The sequence below is a fragment of the Amphibalanus amphitrite genome, unplaced genomic scaffold (genome assembly GCF_019059575.1).
Source record: "Amphibalanus amphitrite isolate SeventyFive unplaced genomic scaffold, NRLGWU_Aamphi_draft 000240F_arrow, whole genome shotgun sequence".
Taxonomy (NCBI): Eukaryota; Metazoa; Arthropoda; class Thecostraca; order Balanomorpha; family Balanidae; genus Amphibalanus; species Amphibalanus amphitrite.
Genome location: NW_024881735.1, coordinates 225,001 through 246,480, shown reverse-complemented (window position 1 = coordinate 246,480; position 21,480 = coordinate 225,001). Strand labels below are relative to the sequence as shown.

The 21,480-nt window shown below is 52.7% G+C and overlaps 2 protein-coding genes across 2 annotated transcripts in view; both read left to right on the top strand.

The window, feature by feature from the left end:
• The window catches only part of LOC122386093 (transforming growth factor beta receptor type 3-like), a 109,973-nt gene that overhangs the window by 76,998 nt on the left and 11,495 nt on the right, over nt 1-21,480 (top strand). Inside the window, exons 10-11 of the mRNA XM_043374916.1 lie at nt 12,791-12,862; nt 21,450-21,480. The exon at nt 21,450-21,480 is cut by the window's right edge and continues 186 nt beyond it. Of these exons, the coding sequence (XP_043230851.1) occupies nt 12,791-12,862; nt 21,450-21,480 (103 nt within the window). The remainder of the gene's footprint in view (nt 1-12,790; nt 12,863-21,449) is intronic.
• On the top strand, nt 2,315-9,912 carry LOC122386090 (uncharacterized protein K02A2.6-like). The gene is made up of 2 exons (XM_043374910.1): nt 2,315-2,397; nt 5,455-9,912. The coding sequence occupies exon 2, from the start codon at nt 5,499-5,501 to the stop codon at nt 9,654-9,656; it is 4,158 nt and encodes a 1,385-aa protein (XP_043230845.1). The 5' UTR covers nt 2,315-2,397; nt 5,455-5,498; the 3' UTR covers nt 9,657-9,912.

The window sequence follows — 21,480 nt, the reverse complement described above, 5'->3', positions numbered from 1 at the left end:
CAATAGGCACCATTTAAACGCATCAGCTTAGCAACTGATTGACTGCAACTTTTATGCCCACTTCGTAAAATGAAGAGCGGGAGACAACTGGTTAGGAATCATTTGTGGTGTCATTTCAGGTTATTACGTGTTTTGGAAAAAATAAAACTTCCTTATCTCATACATATTAATTCCGAATAAATGCCCGAAGGGAATTATTGAATTAATGCCGCATTCAACCTATAAAAAACATAGGACGCAAAAAGCGAACAGCTTCCCTATTTACATTTCTTTTTTTTGCAAGGGGCTGCGAAATATCAAATTCTGACGTTATTGGTTCTTTGTTTCGCCGCTAGAGGGGGTGGGGCGTCTTTCCCACCCTGGGCATCTTACCCCACTCTCCCCTACCACTTCAGGTTATTCCGTGCTTAAAAGCTTTGTTATCTCATACATATTAATTCCGAATAAATGTCCGAATGGAATCATTGAACCAATGCCTCATTCACACTACCAACAACATGGGACGCAAAAAGCGAACAACTTCCCTATTTACGTTTTTGCAAGGGGCTACGAGATCTCAAATTCTGGCGTTATGTTATTGGTAAAGGTACGTGCAAGCTAAGAGTACCTGTACGTAAATGTGTGTAGAAAAATGTTCAAACAATAATAAAAAACTTTCGCAGTACAAACGAACTGATACTCTGTGCTACATCGAGCTTCAAGTCTAAGTGGTCGCTAATCGGAACATTCACCCTACCTGTGCGTTACCTTGCTTAGTTTGATATCTGAGCACTTGCATAGCAATGTATGCATTTGTGTCTCTCTGTTTGTTCACATAGTTTGTATTCTAGCCTTGTCGCTTAGGGTCGGCGTCGGGTCATAAGTGGTCATAAATGGAGGTCTATGGCCACACATGTGCGCGGCAGCAGGGACACGCCGGCCCGTATATCGGGCGGCCCGGCTGGACATTGGGAGACGGGCGGGCAGTGGAGAGCAGGGCGGGAGAGAGAGAGGACGGGTCGGTGTGCGCGTTGAGATGTCTGAAGGGTGAAGAAATACAGTCTACGATAGACGCAAAGTTTGAATGCCACAAGCTATTTCGGCGGCGGCGGCGGCGGCGGCGGGGGCGGCGGCGGCGGCGGCGAGTGGGCCATCACGTGACATTTCAAGGTCAAGTCGCCGGCCGGCTCCGATCAGATGCTGGATATGTGGTCGCCCAGGTCATATCGCCCGGATGTGCCCAAACGGCTGCGGCGGGGGAGCTGCATCAGCGCCAGCACCTCCTCCGCCGTCCACCGAGCCGGCAGCAGAGCGCCGGTAATCCAGATGCTGCTCGACGGGCGACCGTGTCACGCGCTGGTGGACACGGGCTGCGAGGAGACCGTGGTGTTCGCGGGTTGTGTCGATAAATGGGATCGATGTGAGACAAACTTGACCGCGGTGAATGGGAGTGTCGTGCGATGCAGCGGGAGTGCAGAGGTGCTGCTGGAGGCACAAGGCCGGCGGGCGGTGGTCCGTGCTGTGGTAGTGGCGGAAAGGTTGTTGGGTGTTGACGTGCTGTTGGGCATGACCGGGTTAGAGGCGCTGGGTGGTGTGTTTGTGAGTGGTGGAGAGGTGCGTTTTGGTGGTAAAGTGGTGAGGGGGGAGCGTTCGGGGTGCGCCGGTGTAAAGGCAGAATCGAGCGGTATGTCGGCAGCGGTGTCTCAGGGGCGTGGTCCAGTGGACAGACAGATCGAGACGGCTGATTTTGTGGCTAAGTTCAGCGACGGAAAGTGGACAGTTTGGTGGAAGTGGGCCGACGGAAAGGAGCCAAAACAACTCAAGAATACTGTGCCGCAATATCGCGTGCCGGCAGAGTCGCAGGAGCGGTTCGACGCAGAGTTACGGCTGTGGATCGAGGAAGGGTGGCTGCAACCGTACAATGAGCAGGAACACGGGCCGGTGCGTGGCCTAATTCCGCTCATGGCGGTCACCCAGGAAGCCAAGGACAAGGTCAGGCCGGTGCTCGACTACCGTGAACTGAATGAGCACCTGGTGGCTCATACGGCTGAAGCTGATGTGTGCCGCGACCAGCTCCGCAAGTGGCGGCAACACGGCGACGATGTGGCCGTCATCGACCTGAAGAAGGCGTTTCTGCAGCTGCACGTGGCCCAGGAGCTGTGGCCGTTTCAGACGGTGTAGTGTAGTACCCCTCCCCGGGCCCCCCGCCGGCTGGCAGCGGCGGCCGGAGCCGATCCGACCTTTAGCCGGCCGGGTCAGGTAACCGGGACGGCCGCGCCGCGGCGCCGCGCCCGGGCCGGCCGGGAGACGGAGTCGGGTGCCCGCCGGCGAGCCGTCGGCAAGGGCGCGGGGCACATTAGTTCTTGTATGTTCAGTCTTGAGTGCGAGTGATGAATGTGTGAGTGCAATACACTACAAGTCAGTCGGTGACACACCAGGGAAATAAGCTAAAATAAGAGCGCTCTATTTATTGCTCCTGTCCCATGTTGAAGAGATACCCCTAAAAACGTGATCTTTTATCGGCCCTTACGCAGCAAGGCAGTAATTCTCAGACCGGTGGATGGTATCAATAGAAAGAGAATGCGTCAAAGATTAACATGAATTAATTAAAATAACATTAAAATGTTAATTAAGCGTGGAAATTAGTCCCAAACATAAGCTACTTATTGCTCCTACCTCGGCGACGGCGCTCCCCGCAGTCGGCGGAGAAGCTAAAATAAAAGCCACCATCCTCCTCCGTAAGTCAATTTTAGAGCGGCCGAGTGGGCCGATGCGGGGCCACCAAACTGAGGTGAGACGTGGCTAGTAATTGCAAACCGCCATAGAAATCAATATCTTAAGACGTACAATATGGAATGATTACTCTGAAACTGGAGTGAAAGCATGAGTAGATTGCAAGAAACGAAATGCATAGATTGGTTGAATTATGTACAACTACAATAGGCCCAGCTCAGATGAAGCCATTTCTATGATGTTGACATATGACATAACCCTTCCTCTCCTCACCTATGACTAAGTGCATTGGCAGTTACCGGCATAGTTTTTGAGCACGAGTGTAATTCGCAATCGGACCGCAATACATGTTGCTAGGCTGCTGCAATTACAACGAACATACGAATACTGCCTTCATTTGTAGACGTTTGTTTTTTAGGCGGTCTTTGACGTGCAAGGGGGCATACCTGTCGACAACTTGAGTTTCTCCGAATTTCAAAAACTCCCAGAATTTCAATTCCTTATGCACTGTTGTAGGTACAGCTATGTTCACAAGTTTTCGTTTCCTCCTGTTCTAAAAAGGATGATATTTGTCGATTTCGTGCGTCGCTGATAGGAGGGTGCGTTTAATAATTAGGCCCAACGCTTTCTGCATCCGCGAGTACCTTCAAAAGGGAACAACAGTTTCCATTTATTACACTATGGGACATGTGACAAAATGACCACTGGAACACGCATGAAACGGAGCTCATATTCCTAAAAATGTCTACAATCACTTCTTTTCTGACACTATTAGCAAATACCATCTCAAGTTAGGTGGTTGACAGACAGTCAATGGAGATCTGGGGAGACTGAGTGATGCCAATTCACCACTTAACTGATAATGAGGGCCGAGGGAAGAGAAACATGCAACATGCACAACTGACAACTTGACAAGTGACAAAACACTACCACTATTGCACAGTGCACAACAAATTACAGCAGCCAGCCAAAAAAATGCTTTTGGTGGCTAATTGCAAAACAAGTCACTAATAAATGTCTTAGTTGCAGCTGAACACTGCACAATAATCACACTGTTCACACATTGAGTGAGATGCCACAGGTGGTTTGAATCACACTTTGGTTCAACTGCAAATCTGAAGTGTTGTCATGAGGTTCATGCCTCCATGATCACAGCACTTTGGTTGTGGTTGGCATAACACTTGTAGTCTGCAGAGTTCCACATGAACTGCAGACACCTCATCTGGTGGTCTTCATGTTGCTCAACTTCTTCAGGAGGCAAATGTCGACCACCCAGTGGAAGCATGGTCCTGCAGAAAAGAAAGGTAATGCATAAGGTACAAACATTATCTGCTGAAACAGCTCCTTCTGTTGGCTGTTATTAAACTTTTAACATAGGTAACATAACAACATGTATTCCATGTATATTACATTTGTTGAAGTAAAATACTGCTGGCTATTTCAAAACCAGAAAATGAAATTATATTGTGGCATAATTCACCTGCTCAGCTATTGGTATCAAATAATAATTAATTTAATATTTGGCATATTCTACATAACACATTCATAGAATATTCTACTTCACGTCACAAGGACTCAATCTTTCTGTTGGGTGTTTGATTGACGCATTAACTAAGTTAGTCTTAGGTTTTATTATTGCAAAAAATTCATATTGCATTATTGTATCAAAATACTGCCAGCAATAACAAAACAAGAACATGAAATGCCAATGAGCAGGCCGCCTTTCCTTAAAATGGATTACTTTGAAAGGAATTTTAGTTTCTTTTAAGGAAAAGGAGAAATGATTATCAGGTAATTATCAGAAAATCACTCAACCAGCAAGTGGCTGGGTGGTTTCACAGCAAACATCAAGCCAAAACATATACTTACATCTATCTAACAATTGAGCCATTTGACTACTACAAGGATATGTGAGAAAAATAAGAATTCAATTATCCAATGTTGACTTCCTTGCAAAGTTTATGCCTTATTTTTATGAAAATGTGTCACTAGAATATGATACTTATCATCGAATATTATTTAAATTACGATTTATTTCGATCGGAATGCACATGGAGTCCCGCGCCATTTTCGTCGACGATGAATATGATCGTGCTTCATGAAGAGATAAGGGGTTTCAATGGTCTTTCAAAGCAATAATTTGATGCAAAAATTTGTAGGAAATAATATGAAGCTGGTTCAAATGGCCATCAACCATTTAAAACACCGAAAATACTCACAACTCCGTCCCGACGACCACGCAGCACCGCGCACGCGACACCACTGGCACCAACTGGCACAATGCCAAAACTGCTGTCACAGCGGAAATGTTTTTTTTTCTCGATTGCAATTGTGGAATTATTTATTAAACAGAAGATGATCTTTCCGAAAAACCGACTGATTTCACACACAGATGCATGGAAAATAAAAAAATCCCGGTAAGTTTATGTGTATTGTTTTGTCGATTTTGACATGCTCCTAGTTTGCAGCCATATTTCGATATGTTCTACAGGGAGTTCAGAATTATTTCAGGACCAATCTTTTCCTCATTCATTTTCCCGTCGATCATGAAATTTTTAGAGCGGAACAATTGGTTTCCAGGCGGTCCGAGCGGTTTTCGTGAGAAGGGTGCAAAAATCGGCGTCATTTTTAGAGCCTCGACACCAGCTCAACACAGGACCCTATGGGAGACGGTGAAGTAGCGGGAGCAATAAATAGAGCGCTCTAATTTTAGCTTATTTCCCTGGTGTGTCACCGACTGAAGTGGCGACAAGAGGCTGAGATAAGCGGACTGCATTCAAGACGACATGTTCCAGTCACCGGCGCCACCGGAGTTCCTGTCGCGGCCGGGACAGCGTCCTGGGAGCTGGCGACAATGGTACGAGGACTTCCTGGTCTTCGCTGAGGCCAGCGGGTGGTTGGACTGGACGGACGGTCGTCGGACAGCGTTCCTGTTGACAGCAGTCGGAGCGGAGGCACGTCGACTCTACCGAGCTGCTGCTTCAGCTACCAAGCAGGAGAACATCGAACCTGGAGTAAGTGACACTGACGCCGGCGGCGCTGGTGCTGCAATTGTGTCTCAGTTCGATGCTGCTGTAGCTGTTTTCAAGAAACTGTTTGAGAGCGATTCTGATGTTCGCTCTGCTCGCTTGAAATTCCGGAAATGCACCCAAGGCCCTGATGAGTCATGCGTGATTTTCCTGGCCAACCTCCGCGAGGCAGTGGCCTGTTGCAGTTATGGTGCCCTGACTGACGACATACTACGTGATCAGTTTATCGAGGGTTGTCGCTCTGACCAGCTTCGTGACAAGCTGATAATGATTGATGACCTATCTCATTCCAAGCTAGAGGCTGTGGCCGAGGCCCACGATCGGGGCTTGCAGCGAAAAGCTCTACTGCACGACTCATCTGCCGGTGCGACTTCACCTTCAGCTCCTGCGGTGGAGGTGGCGTATACTGGGCAGCGGCGCAGCACGAGCCGCAGTGACTCAGCGCGTAAGCAGACGCAGCGTCAGCCTCCTGTGAAGAAGTCAGGTACGTGTCGTGCCTGTGGTCGACCGGGTCACTGGGCAAATGACAAGGAGTGCAGAGCGAGGAACCTGAAATGTTTCAAGTGTAACACTGTCGGACACTTAAGCAAGTGTTGTCCTCGTTCTAACAAGACCGGTGCTGTTGACAATGTGCAGATTTTGTCCGTGTCTGCTAAGGATGACGTATGTCCGGTCGTTCAGACAGTGTCGTGCCCGTACTATGATGCCTTCATTGAGATGAAGCGTGTCAGGATGCTGGTTGACACCGGCTCGGCGGTCAGCATCGTCCCAGCGAGGACGTACTGGCAGCTCTTCAGTCACGTCCCTCTCCGTCCTGCGGGTAAGCTCGCCCAGTGGAACGGCAGCGGCATTAAGGTGCTGGGTAAGATGTCAGCTGACGTCACAGGACCGGACCAGCTCTCCGTTCCAGCGGAACTGTACGTGGCGGTGGGTGATGTACCGATCATGGGCCGTGATCTCCAGCATCAGCTCGGAGTCACGGTGAGCCGTGGCAGTGTCGTCTGCCAGGTGAAGCAGGATCAGGTGCTGCCAGCCATCAAGGGATTCGTCCACAAGGTGCGTCTGATTCCCGGAGCTGTGCCCAGCACGCCACACCTGAGGACTCTACCGTACGCTGTGAGGCAGGAGGTCAGTGACCATCTGGAGTCCCTGGAAGCCCAAGGAGTCATCGAGAAGGTACCCTGTGGCTCTTCGCCCTGGTTGTCTCCGATTGTCGTGGTCCGGAAGCGAGGAGGTGAGGGCCTGAGGATCTGTCTCGATCTGACGGCGGTGAACAAAGCCATTGTCGCAAACGGCTACCCCATCCCTCCGATGCAGGAGATGCTGGACAAGCTCCGAGGTGCCAAGGTGATGTCCAAGCTCGACATGAAGTCAGCCTATCATCAACTGGAGCTGCACGAGGAGTCCAGGAACCTCACTGCTTTCGTGCATGAGGGTCAGACCTGGAGGTACAAGCGGTGCTGCTTTGGGCTCAAAAGTCTTCCGCAGTGTTTCCAGAAGCTCATGGAGACTGTTCTGCAAGGCATCCCTGGTGTTCAAGTCTACCTGGATGACGTACTGGTCACAGCACCCACCCGTGCAGAGCACGACGCGAGGCTCAGCACCGTCATGAAGCGGCTGAAGGACTACGACATCACGCTGAACAGGGACAAGTGTCTGCTAGGTGTTGTGTCGCTGGAGTTCCTGGGGTTCGTCGTGTCGGAGCGTGGGATCGAAATCTCACCAGATCGGGTCCAAGGTCTTCGAGACATGGGACAACCCCAGAACACCAAGGAGCTCCAGGCTGCACTGGGGTCCCTCGCGTTCTACAGCAAGTTCGTGCCCAACTTCAGCTCTCGGGTAGAACCTCTGCGGCAGCCGCTGAGGAAAGACGCCCCAGCCTTCCGATGGACGGAGGAGATGACAGCTGCGCTGGAGGATGTGAAGTCGGCGATCTTGAACTCGTCTGCGCTGGCACCGTTCGACCCCAGTCTGCAGACGTTCGTCACGACCGACGCCAGCGACGTTGGTCTCGGGGCCGTTCTCTCACAGATCCACCCAGATGGAGAGAGAGTGGTGGCATTCGCCTCCAGCACGCTCAGCGCAGCACAGCGCAAGTACAGCGTAACTGACAGAGAGGGCCTGGCATGCGTCTGGGCGTGTCAGAAGTGGCACAAGTACCTGTGGGGCAAGGAGTTCGTTTTGCGGACGGACCACGCTGCCCTTCGCTCTCTGCTGTCTGCTAAGGGCATCGGTCGGGCCAGTATGCGAATGTCTCGCTGGGCCGTCAAGCTGATGAACTATGCGTTTCAGGTTCAGCACATCGAGGGGAAGTTGAACCAGGCTGATGGCATCTCACGCCTTCCCGGCAGTCATGGGGTTGCAGAAGACGAGGACCAGCTGGTCGCAGCCCTGGAGGAGATGATGCCGGCGGTGAGCAGCGCTGATATCGCCGCAGCAGGCCTTGAAGATGACGAGGTCAAGGCGCTGATCTCGCAGATCCCACAGCGCTGGCCGTCGAAACTGAGGGAGGTGCCGCCTGTGCTGAAGCCCTACTTCAGGTACAGGAACGAGCTGAGCATCGAGAAGGGTGTGGTGTTCAGAGGTGAGAGGATACTTGTTCCTTCTGCCCTCAGAACCCGCGTGGTGACAGTTGCCCACGAAAGCCATCCCGGGATAGTGCGCACGAAGCAGCGTCTGCGCGCAGTCTTCTGGTGGCCAGGGATGGACGGCGAGGTGGAGACAGCCGTCAAGAACTGTCCCACCTGCTCTGTTGCGGACAAGTCGACCAAGACGTCCAGGACGCCTCTCATCCCGGTCTCGCTGCCTACTGCGCCGTGGGACAAGGTGGGAGTGGACTTCATTGGTCCGATGCAGGGTCCGGCAAATCAGAGGTACGGCATAGTGCTCACAGACTACTACTCCAAGTGGCCGGAGGTGGCGTTTGTATCAGAGCCAAGTACAGACGCCGTGATTGACTTCCTGACGTCAGTGGCGACCAGAGAAGGCTGGCCGAAAGAGCTGGTGAGTGATAATGGAACCCATTTCACGTCAGCACGGTTTGCATCGTTCTTGCAGGCTAACGGGATCAAACACATCAAGGTGTCCCCGTATCATCCAGCAGGTTCCGGAGCTGTGGAACGCTTCAACCGCAGTCTGAAGTCTGCCATCCAGATAGGTGAGCAGCAGAAGGCAGACAGGCGGCGGCACGTTCAGCAGTTCCTGATGGTGTACCGGGCGACGCCGCACGCCACGACGGGACGCAGCCCGTCAGAGCTGCTGCACGGACGCCAGCTGCGGACGTCACTGGAGAACGCCGTGGTGCAGAGCAGTGACTGCAGAGGTGACGGCGCCATCCAACAGCACGTCCGGAAGAAGCAGCGAAAGATGAAGCGGTATCATGACCGAACGGCAAGGAAGCCCGACATAAAGGTAGGCGATCTCGTTCGCTATCGCCTGATGCCAAGGCCGCGCAAGGGAAAACCTCGGTTTTCCAAGCCATGTGTCGTCACCGCACAGCGTGGTCCCGTGTCGTTCGAGCTGGAGGGTGGCATCAGAGTCCATGCCGAGCGACTCTCCCCGTGTCATACATCTGTCCGCCGGCCTGACGTTCCCGGAGGAGGCGGGCGAGAACAGGCTGACGAGCCTGATCTGCTTCCTGACGACGCCGGCGGCGGCGCCGAGACTGTCGGCGTGGAGACAGCCGAGAGAAGAGAGGCTGTCGGGCCTGAACAGCTTCCTGACGGCGCCGGAGGCGGCGCTGGGACCGTCGCAGTGGAGACAGGCGACGGCGGAGCGGCCGAAGTCGACGTAGGTGGAGACGTCTGGAACGACTCTGCCGGGAATGCCTCTAACGTCGACGTCGAGGACGCCGGAAACATGGAGGGCCCGTACCGCACGCGAGCGGGACGGGCAACGAGGCGCTGGTGGAGATGAGCGCTTCGGGGGGAAGGGAATGTAGTGTAGTACCCCTCCCCGGGCCCCCCGCCGGCTGGCAGCGGCGGCCGGAGCCGATCCGACCTTTAGCCGGCCGGGTCAGGTAACCGGGACGGCCGCGCCGCGGCGCCGCGCCCGGGCCGGCCGGGAGACGGAGTCGGGTGCCCGCCGGCGAGCCGTCGGCAAGGGCGCGGGGCACATTAGTTCTTGTATGTTCAGTCTTGAGTGCGAGTGATGAATGTGTGAGTGCAATACACTACAGACGGTAATCGTGGACGGCCAGCGACATTGTCTGACAAGGGTCGGATTTGGTCTCAGCGTTGCAAGCGGCATCATGCGAGCGGTAGTGCGGGAAGTTTTGGATCAAAGTCCAGAGATCGCAAAAGCAGTGCTCCCGTACGCTGACGACCTGCTCGTCAACGAGACGCTCATCTCGGCTGAGCGGGTGGCCGAACATTTTTCCGCATACGGGCTCTCGTGTAAGCCACCGGAACGGGTAGCGGATGAGGCCGGAGCCCGGATGCTGGGGCTCCGAGTGAGACGGCAGTCTGGCGGTGACGGCACACTGAGATGGTCTCGGGACGGCGTGACACCAGCTGAGCCACCCGGGGTGCTGACCAGGCGGTCAATCTTCGCCTGGGCGGGTCAGCTAACCTCACACGTGCCCGTCGCCGGGTGGCTGCGGCCGGCCGCTGCCTGGCTGAAAAGGGCGGCGAACAAGGTCACCAAAGATTGGGACTCACCGATCACCGACGATGACCTGCGCAAACAAGTCAGTGATGTGACCCGGCGGCTGGCAGAGTGTGACCCGGCACGAGGACAGTGGTGCGTCTCAGGAGACTCGGTGACGGTGTGGACTGATGCCAGCTCCATCGCCCGCGGCGTAGTGCTAAGTGACCCCACCACGGGTGAGGTTATCGAAGACGCCGCGTGGCTCCGATCTGACAGTGACTCAGACATGCACATAAACCTATCGGAGCTGGATGCCGCGCTGAACGGTATGAATATGGCGGTGGCGTGGGGATTCAAGCGTGTGATCCTCCGCACAGACTCTGTCACTGTTCAGCGCTGGCTGACCGACGCTCTGACAGGCCGTGCCCGACTGAGAACGAAGGCACAGTCGGAAATGCTGGTTCGGCGGCGGGTGGCCGTTTTCAAGCAGCTCTCCAGCGAGTACGACCTCGTCGTGACAGTGGAGCTCGTGCCGTCGGCTGCCAACCGTGCAGACGAGCTCACGAGAGTACCAAAAGAGTGGATCAGAACCGGAAGCGAGCAGGCGACAGGTGTGGTGGCGGCCGTTAGGACAGCTCGACCGGAGGACATAATGGCGGTGCATGAAAGTGTGGGACACCAGGGAGTGCGGCGGACGTGGTGGTATGCGCGCCGAGAGCTGGGAAAGAGCGTGACGAAGTCGGCCGTTCGTCAGATCGTTAGATCGTGTCAGGTGTGTGCGTCGATCGACCCAGCCCCGTCGCGCTGGAAGCATGGTGCCTTGGCGGTCGAGCGCAACTGGGAGCGGCTGGCAATGGACGTAACCCATTTCCGCGGAAAACACTATCTCACCGTGATTGACTGTGGGCCGTCGCGATACGCCATGTGGCGTGAGATCCGCCGCTCTGACGGGAGCGAGATCGTCAGACAACTCGAGGCTCTGTTTTTGGAGCGAGGAGCACCGGCCGAGCTTCTAATGGATAATGCGACCGAATTCAAGGGTCGAGAGCTGAAGGCGTTCGCGGTGCGGTGGGACGTCGAGCTGAGGTATCGCGCGGCCTATGAACCTGGTGGGAATGGCATCATCGAGCGCCACCACCGCACCATCAAAGTGATGGCCGCCCGTCAGGGATGCACCGTACCAGAAGCCGTGCACCGATATAATGTCACGCCCAAGGACGGGCGTGATATTACCACGGCCCCGATACATGGTGCCTACCGTCAGGCTGGCAGAGACTTGTGCGTGCAGTCACAGGGAAACACAGCTGCTCCTCCTCAGACGGCCGGCCAGCCTGGTGTGTATCAGCCCGGTGATGCGGTGTGGGTCCGAAAACGGGGCGATCGGTGCACCGCCGTGTCAAAGGAGGGCACTGTCACCAAAGTCGTATCCGCTCAGACGATTGAAGTGGATGGAGTCCCATGGCACGTGCGGAACATTCGTCATCGTCTTGCCAACAACGGTGACGACGCAATGGCTGCTTCGACGGATGATGAGCAGGAAGAGGAGATCGCCTGCCCGGTTCCGACCGCCCATGTGCCTGGACAGCTGGCCATTGAGGCGCCGGCGGCGGTGGAGCCGTCAGAGCTGACCCCAGCTGTCGCGCCGACCGAGCAGACCGAGCCGGTCCCTCGAGCAGCAGCTGAGGCGGATGGCGGTGCCGGAACAGAGGAGCGGATCCATACAGTGAAAGTTGTAAAAACAGAAACTGAGGGATTGTCAAACGACCGTGTGAACGAAGGTAGAGCGCCAGCGGAAAGTGTAGATAATATCGATAGTTATAGTGACGTGCTAAGAAGGGGTTTGCGCTGCAGGCGTGCGCCGCAACTCTTCGGCGCTCCCATCCCCCATTAGTTAAACTGTAGTTAGATGTGTTCTTTAGGAACAGGGGGGAATGTGTCTCTCTGTTTGTTCACATAGTTTGTATTCTAGCCTTGTCGCTTAGGGTCGGCGTCGGGTCATAAGTGGTCATAAATGGAGGTCTATGGCCACACATGTGCGCGGCAGCAGGGACACGCCGGCCCGTATATCGGGCGGCCCGGCTGGACATTGGGAGACGGGCGGGCAGTGGAGAGCAGGGCGGGAGAGAGAGAGGACGGGTCGGTGTGCGCGTTGAGATGTCTGAAGGGTGAAGAAATACAGTCTACGATAGACGCAAAGTTTGAATGCCACAGCATTATTGCCATTAGCAACTTAAATATATTTAAGTACTTACCTAAATGCGCCAGCGCGTCGGGCTGCTGCTTTCGCAGCTTTCTCTAAAATCGATGGACTCAAGATCGATCGTCTGGCTGCGCTAGACTCGTTCAGAGTCTCCTGTTTTCTCAAAGTCTCTCGCTCTCTGGCACCTCACCGTTATGTTACCCGTTCACCGTGTGAGATCACGTGACGCATTTGCTATTAGCCACGTTATGCTGTGTTTCAGCTGCTGAAGGCTGTCATGCCTGTCACGTGGTACATAGAAACGGAACGGTTCTCAGGAGATCTGCTGGTCGTGGTGAGTACACATTACCTTCCCGCATCCTACCTATACGATACATTTTCTTATGACCTTCGCGATTTTCAGGCGTGGGAAAACGATCCAATGTCCACCATTTTCATCAATAGAAGCGTGATAAAACTTCTTGGTCATTCGTCTGCTTTAGGTATTTATCCATTCTATCCCTGAGTGATGCTTGAAATCCTCATAAGAATCTCCATCTCTCACTCTGTATCCTGCATTACAAGTACCTATAGGGCTGTTTACTGTTTTTATTTGCATGCTCCATGACTTTTGACATGTAAGGTGTTTGTCTCCAACAATCATGTTTAGGCTTTTCTTGGATGGGCTAGTTGTTTCCCAAAAGTGAACTCGTGAAATTGATCGCATGGTTTCACGGCTTAGGTGTTTATTTTTAAACAGGGCTTCAACAACATTTCAAACATCGTTTACCCTACGGACTTGTGCGTTTCGTATTTCACTGGTCTTGTATCATGTCTTTCAACGGCATATTTCAAGGCTGTTTGATATCTACAGGCTACATAATTCGATCTACCCTAGCCTGACCGATCGTTTAGAGCTCTCAATGGCCTGCTCAGAGCTGCGACGGGGAGGCTCTGCTGCGATTGGGGGGCGGGGCCTCGGGAGGGGCGGAGCCTGGCGAGGTGACCGCGGCAGGGTGGGGGCGGGGTCACTAGGGGGTGCAGTGGGGCGGGGTCGGCTGTCAGCGCCGGTGCCGACGCGGCGGCGACACTCGGACACGCGGCTAAAAATACCTGAAACATGAGGCCCGATTTAACCGTGCTGGCGAGCGGCGCGTGTCCCACGTCACGTGGCGCATGGTGTGCGCACGTGTCGTCGGCGGCCGCCCACGGGTGGCGCGGGAGGCCGCTCCCAGGGCGCCCAGCGACATGGGATCAAGGTCGCACTAATACAAACCCAGCGACTCCCGGTGGGTGGCGTCTCTGAGTCACCTGATGCACCCGCCGCGGGCAGTAGGGCATTGTGTGTTGCAAATTGCAATCCGATCTTGCAATCTTAGAATAAGCGTACGAAAGTCAAACGCGAGTTAACCAGCTGGGGAAGGGGGCGAAACAGCCCCCCTCTTTTTCTGTCGATATCACCTAAAGCGTTGCAGATATCGCCACGAAACTTTCAGGACCCCTACGGGCATCAGTACTATGCGTTGTGGTCAGAACTTTTCCTAGAAGCTATGATAGGTTGGCCCCAAATGACATCAGAATGATGTCATGTTCTTCCATTTTCGACAAAAAAGAAAGCGTTGCGGAGAGAGCTGTCACGCTCACGCCTACAGTATTGAAAGTACATACAGCAAAATGTCTAGCACAAGAAGTAGGATTAGCGGGGCTACAATACTGATTATCTCAGATTTTTTCTAGATTCTGGATTTTGACCACCAGAAAGGTATTCAAGATATAATGCCCTCTAAATATATATATTAGCGAGCAAATAGGCATTTTGGATACCTTCGCAAAGACGGCCGGCGCTCGGAGCGCGGCGGTCGGTCCGCCGCGCCACGCCGCTCACATATGTGTCATCTGGCCCCTGTCCTGGTTCTCATACCCACGTGTTGTGCGTACACTCGGGGGCAGATTGATGTTCTACAACTCTTTATCCACCGGGTTCCTATGGCTCAGCATTGGCAGCAGCCGCCTGGTACCGGTAGACTGTGCCGCTTCACTTACTTGTCAAGCGGCACAGCCTACCCACCCGTATGACACCGGTCTGGGTCGGTGGCTGGAAGGTGATGTGGGCCGCCTGTGAAGTCAGCGCAGCGGTGAGGGCCGAGCCCGGAGGCATGGCTCGGGTCGGCGCGGCGCGGCGGCTGGCGAGGGCTGGGGAGTGAAGTGGGGTGGGAGCACGGACATCGCGTGGCTGAGCGAGTGTAGTTAACTTTCGCGTCTCAAGGCGCCAATTATTCTACCTAACAATTGTGCTAAAGCAGTTGTTAAAATGTCCTATCCCCAAGACAGCGCCTATCATCATACTTGCAATGCACATTACGACACACTTAAGCGTGGCAATGGGACAGCCGATAGAACTTACGTCACTCGTGCATCGAGGTGCGGAGTTATATTTTGTATAACATTAGTATTAAGGCCTTGATTGAGCAGATTGGTGTCTATTGTTTCGCACGGCAATCGTCCAGAGACGTGGGAACTGGGGGTTATGAGTAGTGCCGCAGCCAACGCCCCAATTTAAAGCGATTATTACTGTTGCTCTAATATGTGGTCGCAGCCCCCAATAGCAAACCGTTCCAACTAGGAGCCTAAAAGTCAGCCACTCAGGAGGGTTCGAACCGGGCTTCTCCCACCGGCCAATTCACGACACGAGCGTTCATCCACTGAGCTACCGAGAATGGTCCTCGTCCGCACAAAACAAAATGACATTCACCCGCTGACCGCCAATGACAGTATTGTGACATTTGATCGCGTTTGACCGCGGCGGGTGGTCGCTGGTTCCGGCAGCTCAGTGGATACACGCTAGCGTCGTAGGGTGACCGGTTGGAGAAACCCGACTCGAACCTTTCCAGGTGCGCGACTTATTTGTTTCTAGATGGAACGGTTTGCTATTGGTGGCTGCGACCACATATTAGAGGAACAGTAAGAGTTGCTTAAAGTTGGGACGCCGCGCTATCCAAAACCCCCAGCTCCCACGTCTCTGGACGATTGCTGTGCGAAATAATAGACACCAATGAGCTCAATCAAGGCCTTAATACTTATCTGTTAAAATTCTATCGGCTGTCCCAATGCCACGTTTAAGTGTGTCGTAATGTGCATGGCAAGTATGATGATAGGCGCTGTCTTGGGGATAGGACATTTTAAACTGCTTTAGCACAATTGTTAGGTAGAATAATTGGCGCCTTGAGACGCGAAAGTTACTACACTCGCTCAGCCGCGCGATGGTCCGTGCTCCCACCCCACCTCACTCCCCAGCCCTCGCCAGCCGCCGCGCCGCGCCGACCCGAGCCATGCCTCCGGGCTCGGCCCTCACCGCTGCGCTGACGTCACAGGCGGCCCACATCGCCTTCCAGCCACCGACCCAGACCGGTGGCATACGGTGTGGGTAGGCTGTGCCGCTTGACAAGTAAGTGAAGCGGCACAGTCTACCGGTACCAGGCGGCTGCTGCCAATGCTGAGCCATAGGAACCCGGTGGCTAAAGAGTTGTAGAACATCAATCTGCCCCCGAGTGTACAGGGACCCGCAGTTGCTTCTGTACACACTAGTATTTCAGCGTATTCTTTGCCTGTGACACCGTTGGAGGCGAATTGGGAAATGATTGTGTGCTTATTAAAACCACCATCTGAAGGGCTTTAAACTGATGTGCTGCTCTCCTAATTCAGTGAACTTTTTATGGCTATATCAGCAAAACATTGTTTTCAGCGCCTTTTCCTGCCCCATTCCTTCTGAAACCTGGAACCGCTTATTCCATTTACTCCTGCCATCTGACGATGGTCGTGCTGACTACTAGTTCCGGCGCTAGTTACTGCTCCAGTTTTGCACCCGGCACAAACCCAGGCGGCACCGGGCGGTGGCTCGACCATGGGGAGGGTCGGACCGAGCCGACTGCCTGGGGCGCGGTTAGATCGGACGCCCTGCTGGGGAAGGGGACGGGAGTGAGGGGGAGTGGAGGAGGTGGTCACGTGGTCCGTCCAAGCTCGCAGACGACCTGTCCTGCGCCCAGCCATGTTCCGTGATCCAAAATGGCACGAGAGCTGTGGAATGCCTGGAGGAGACGCTCCGAAAGCGAACTTCAGCATGGCACTAATTTACCATATTCTGCGGAGATAAATTAATATTATCTTAATGCAGAAAAAAATTGTATGCCCAAGCTGTATAAGCTGTATCTGTTTAAAAGTTGTAAATATAATTATTTTTAGCCTTTAGGGACTTAGTATACCTTACCTTGTAGTATCTTAGTATCTTAGTATCTTAGTATCTTACCTTACTTACCTTGGTATCTTAGGTAGGTTTCGTATACACAGTGAATTGTGTTACAATAAGCCGTTTCGCTGTTATGGTTACTAACTGAAGAGTTATCCTTTTTTCTCACAGGGAATGACAATACAATAACAATACGAATAAAACCAGACTAAAACCAGAGAGATGATATTTTTTTTCCGCTAAGCTCTACGACGCTCCGTTTTCAAACGCCAGGGGGGGTCGCACCAACCCCCCCCCCTGCATGGGCGAAGGTGGCAAAACACCGTTTACGGGCGAGGGTTAAAAAAGAAGCCAGTGACAAAATTGTTCATTTTAGATAAGTGTGAAATACAAACTCAATAAAAGTTTAATGATACGGCAAATTTGACAGATCTTTATAATGAACAGACGAATAACTTTAACAAATCAAGGCTGAGAGCCCCAAATAGGGGAGAGTGAGGTAAGATGAGCCAAGGGGCAAGTTTAGCCACCCCATGTTTCTCAGCTCCTATGGCGCTAATTGACTTGAGCTTCCATGTGCCGTTCGCTTACGATGCTGCAGTCTTTCACGTTGAGACGGCAACGTTCTCACGCTCAGCACCCGGTAACATGTGGTATCGCCCCTGATAGACATGTTTTGCCTTTAAAATGAGATGGTTGTTATCTGCGGTGCATGATTATTTTCCTTAGCGGGTGTCATTAATCGAAAATGGCCACAGGTGGGGCAAGATGAGCCATTTTCACCTAGGGGAAGATGAGCCGGATAAGCCATTGTTGTCTCCGCTGGCGAAAACCAAACTGAGCTGCGCTTGTTTCTGCTGAATAAAAATGGTAGGAAATTGTTTTTCTTTGTTGATTACACAAGTTGTAAGTGATTTGCAGATTAACTGAAGGATAAAATGATTTCTTTCGTGATAGAAAACTTGACGAGTTATTGGAAGGCTTAAAACAGTCACTTTTTGATGGAGGAAAAAAACTTTGCCATAAGTATATATGCCATGGAGTAAATAAAAGAGCCCACTCTTCGCCGCGCCCGGGAAAAGAAGACGTTCGCTTTTTCTATCCATGCTCAACTTTCCCCACGACGTGTCTCAACTTACTCCGCCCATGGGGTAAGATGAGCAACGTGCAAGATGATTTTTGACGTAGCCTTTCAGTACAAAAATAAGCGGTATGAAACATTTCTGGCCACCATTACATGCGCAATGACCACTCTGTCCGTCCAACCCGTAAACGCAGAAAAAATGATCAGTAAGTTAGCCTGTAGCTTACGAAAAACAAAAAGCGGCTCAACTTACCTCATTCTTCCCTACGTTACACAATTGAGGGCATTTTTTAGGCCATCACAGTATTTGTCAACAATTGTTGTTTGGACTTTGGGGGACTGGGGAGGGTGGTTACTGGCTCATAAACTGTCCCCCCCCCCCCCCAAAAAAAAAAACGAAACCGATTATCCACGAAAAGAACTATTGAGCTCGAACCAAGGTGACGAATCGATTTATAGGTATGCAGGATGACTAACGATGACACTTTTTGACTTCTTGTGTCAAATAAATTCCATCATCTGGATAGCACGTCAATATTCTATTTGACATTTTATAACAAACGTATACTATTTGGCGCGACTAGCCTCATAAATGTCCTGAAACTAAAACCGTTTCTTCGCAATTAACTTGGACCACGTCATCCCAGCTTATGCACGACAAAAATAAAATAATGCTTCAGGATCACTGGCCTGAATTCCAATGCTTAAAGTTTACTCAAAACCGGTGTGGCACTCTTCGCCTCATCTCGTGACGGCCACCATTGTGTTGCGTTTTTTCGGTAAGCTATAAGTTAATAAGGAAATGATTGGTGAGTGGGTTAAAATAGCCCTTATCTTCCACCCTCCCCCTCCTTTTTCTGGAAACATAAGTAACCGAAAGATCTGGCGATGGTTTATCCACCTCCTCTGCCGCCGCGCTGCGAGGCCTCGATTCGTTCGGTATGTGGCTTCCTGAGCGGTCCTCCCCGGAGGCAAGGTGAAAGGTCATGGCCTGTATCAGAAATTTATACGTTGCTGAATATGTTTTATAGTTCTTCCAAGGCCTTGGACACCGTTTTATTATATCGGATAAGCATTGCACTTTCTTGTCAATCAATACATTTAAAGAAAGCTTGATCATAATCTTATACTGCGGCAATTGTAGTTCTGCTTACGGTTGCCTCTTTATGATACGGGCCACCACTACCTCCACTGCGCTGGAGCTCTGGCGTTCTACCCCTCCCCGCTACGGACCGGCCCTCGGGCTAGGTGTGTTAGTACTGAGCGCAAACCTGTAGTAGTCACGTGACTTTCATTCACGTAGCGGGAACGGAAGCTATAGGCGATACCAAGGACGGGCTCTGGGGAGGCAACCGGCGCGGAAAAATAGCACGATTGTAGTTTTGGAAGAATATCTGGTGCGGTAAGAGGAATTATACAAAACATAAGTGCTAGGAGCAAACATGTGTTATTCCTCCATACTTTGCGCTACATTTTCTTTTTCCAATGGCCAGCACTTAGCAAATAATAGCGCAATTCTAAATTGGTAATATATGTGTACAGTAGCAACTGCGGGTCCCTGTACCACGAGGGCTGAGACGGGACGGGGGCCTGACAGTCTTCGACTGGACTCCACCGGTGCGCGACGGCCCGGTGCACGACGTGGCCGACGTGGCCTTACGTACGACGCGGCCGACGTGGCCCTACGAGAACGATTCAGTGAACCGCATTTGTGACCGCCGTATTTTGTGCATTTTAATCGTTTCCGTTTCATTCAAGAATAGACTTTTACTTATATGAACAATAACTTTATGGTCCTCCGGGTGACGAGAGAGAACGAGTACGAAAACGAGTCAACGATCACGAGCACGCACGAACATTTCCGCATCGAACGGGTGAACTGAACGATTCTCGCGAACAATATATATTCTTTTTAAACATTTTGAAAACAATATGGCATAGAGATAAAGGTCGGCCCTTGACATATCAAATTTGAAATCGATCACGAAATCGATCACGACAAAAAATGCTCACGGAAATTCAAAACCATTTATTTAGGCAATGTGACACAAGTTACTCGTCCAGTTCTGCCCTTCCCCCAGTCATGAGCGGGCTAATGCCATCTTTGTATTTGTTTTTTAATGTTAAGAAACCCGGAAGCCCCTGTGCACCAGAACAGCCCAAGAATGTTTGCATTCTGTTTGAACAACTGGCGCCATTGGCGGCTCCTTTAGACCGCCAGTTATGCGGCTGATTCCCGAACAGGAGCCACATTTTATCCACTGGAATGCACGGCTCGACATTTGGTCACATCAGCTCGGCATCTGGTCACATTTAGCTCGAAATATGCACTTTGCATCCGCTCACATAAGCTCCGGCATCTGCTGAGGCCAGCATTGCATCTGCTCTCACCGCGCCGGCCCGGTATCGGCTATGCGCTCTCACCGGCCCGGTATCTGTATCACACCGGCGCTGTATCGGCTCTCACCGTCGCTGTATCTGTTCTCACCGTCGCTGTATCTATTCTCACCGGCGCAGTATCTGTTCTCACCGGCGCAGTATCTGTTCTCACCGGCGCTGTATCTGTTCTCACTGGCGCTGTATCTGCTCTCGCCGTCGCTGTATCTGTTCTCACCGTCGCTATATCTATCTGTTCTCACCGGCGCTACATCGGCTCTCACCGGCGCTGTATCTGCTCTCACCGGCCCGGTATCTGTTCTCACCGGCGCTGTATCGGCTCTCACCCGTTTCGGCGCTGGGTGACGGACGACACCTGGGCATTCCCCGTCTCCGGGCGAGCGCGGCACCGAGCCTACCGTCCGTTAATACCCGGCAATTGGGCTCCCACAGTGGACGGGCATCGGCAATGACAGCGGCGCGGCCCACCGATCGGCCCGCCGGGGCCACGTTCTCACATGCACGCTTGCCTGACAGATGCCGGTTTCCCAGCGGGCCGGCGATTAGCGCCCATTCGTGACGGCTTCCGCGCCGTGATGGGCGCCGTGACGCCGCCCGGAATGCAGGCGGGGCGGGGCGGGGGAGGGGCGGCCACTGGGTCGGCCGAGTCCGGGACCGGGGGCCGCTGTGGGTGCGCGGTGGAAGACGCGTTTTGAGTGACTTACCCAGTGGCAATCGCCTATAGTGCGTGCGGTAGCGACGGTACTCAGAAATTCTGCGCCCGTAGTGGAGTTCTGGACCCGTAGCGGAATTCTGCACACTTAGTGAGACTGTTGGTGTGATCAAATTTGCCAATGTTGTCAGACCTTTGTGGGAACTTTGATGCCCTTTCTAAATGATATGTAGGTAGCATTATTTGATAAACTTTCGCTATGCATGTCCCGGTCACTTTAAGGAACTTAGTCAAACAACATGCCTATGCACTGTGCAGTGCACATCTATTATAATGTGCACCTGACCTGTTATTTTCGATCATTTAAGCAACTCAAGCACACACGCGGATTACGTAGGTGAGCCCTAAGAACGTCTTCTTTCTTCCTCTCCTACAAGCCCAAATACCGTCTCCCAGCAAACACCCGTTGGGCGTTGTTCCGTCTTACACACTATAGCTCACAGCTCCCTCAGCCATTCCCCTCCCTAGCTGCGCGCCCGCTGACCACCCGCCTCCCCGCGCCACAGACGGAGGACCCGGTGCTGAACACGAGCCTCA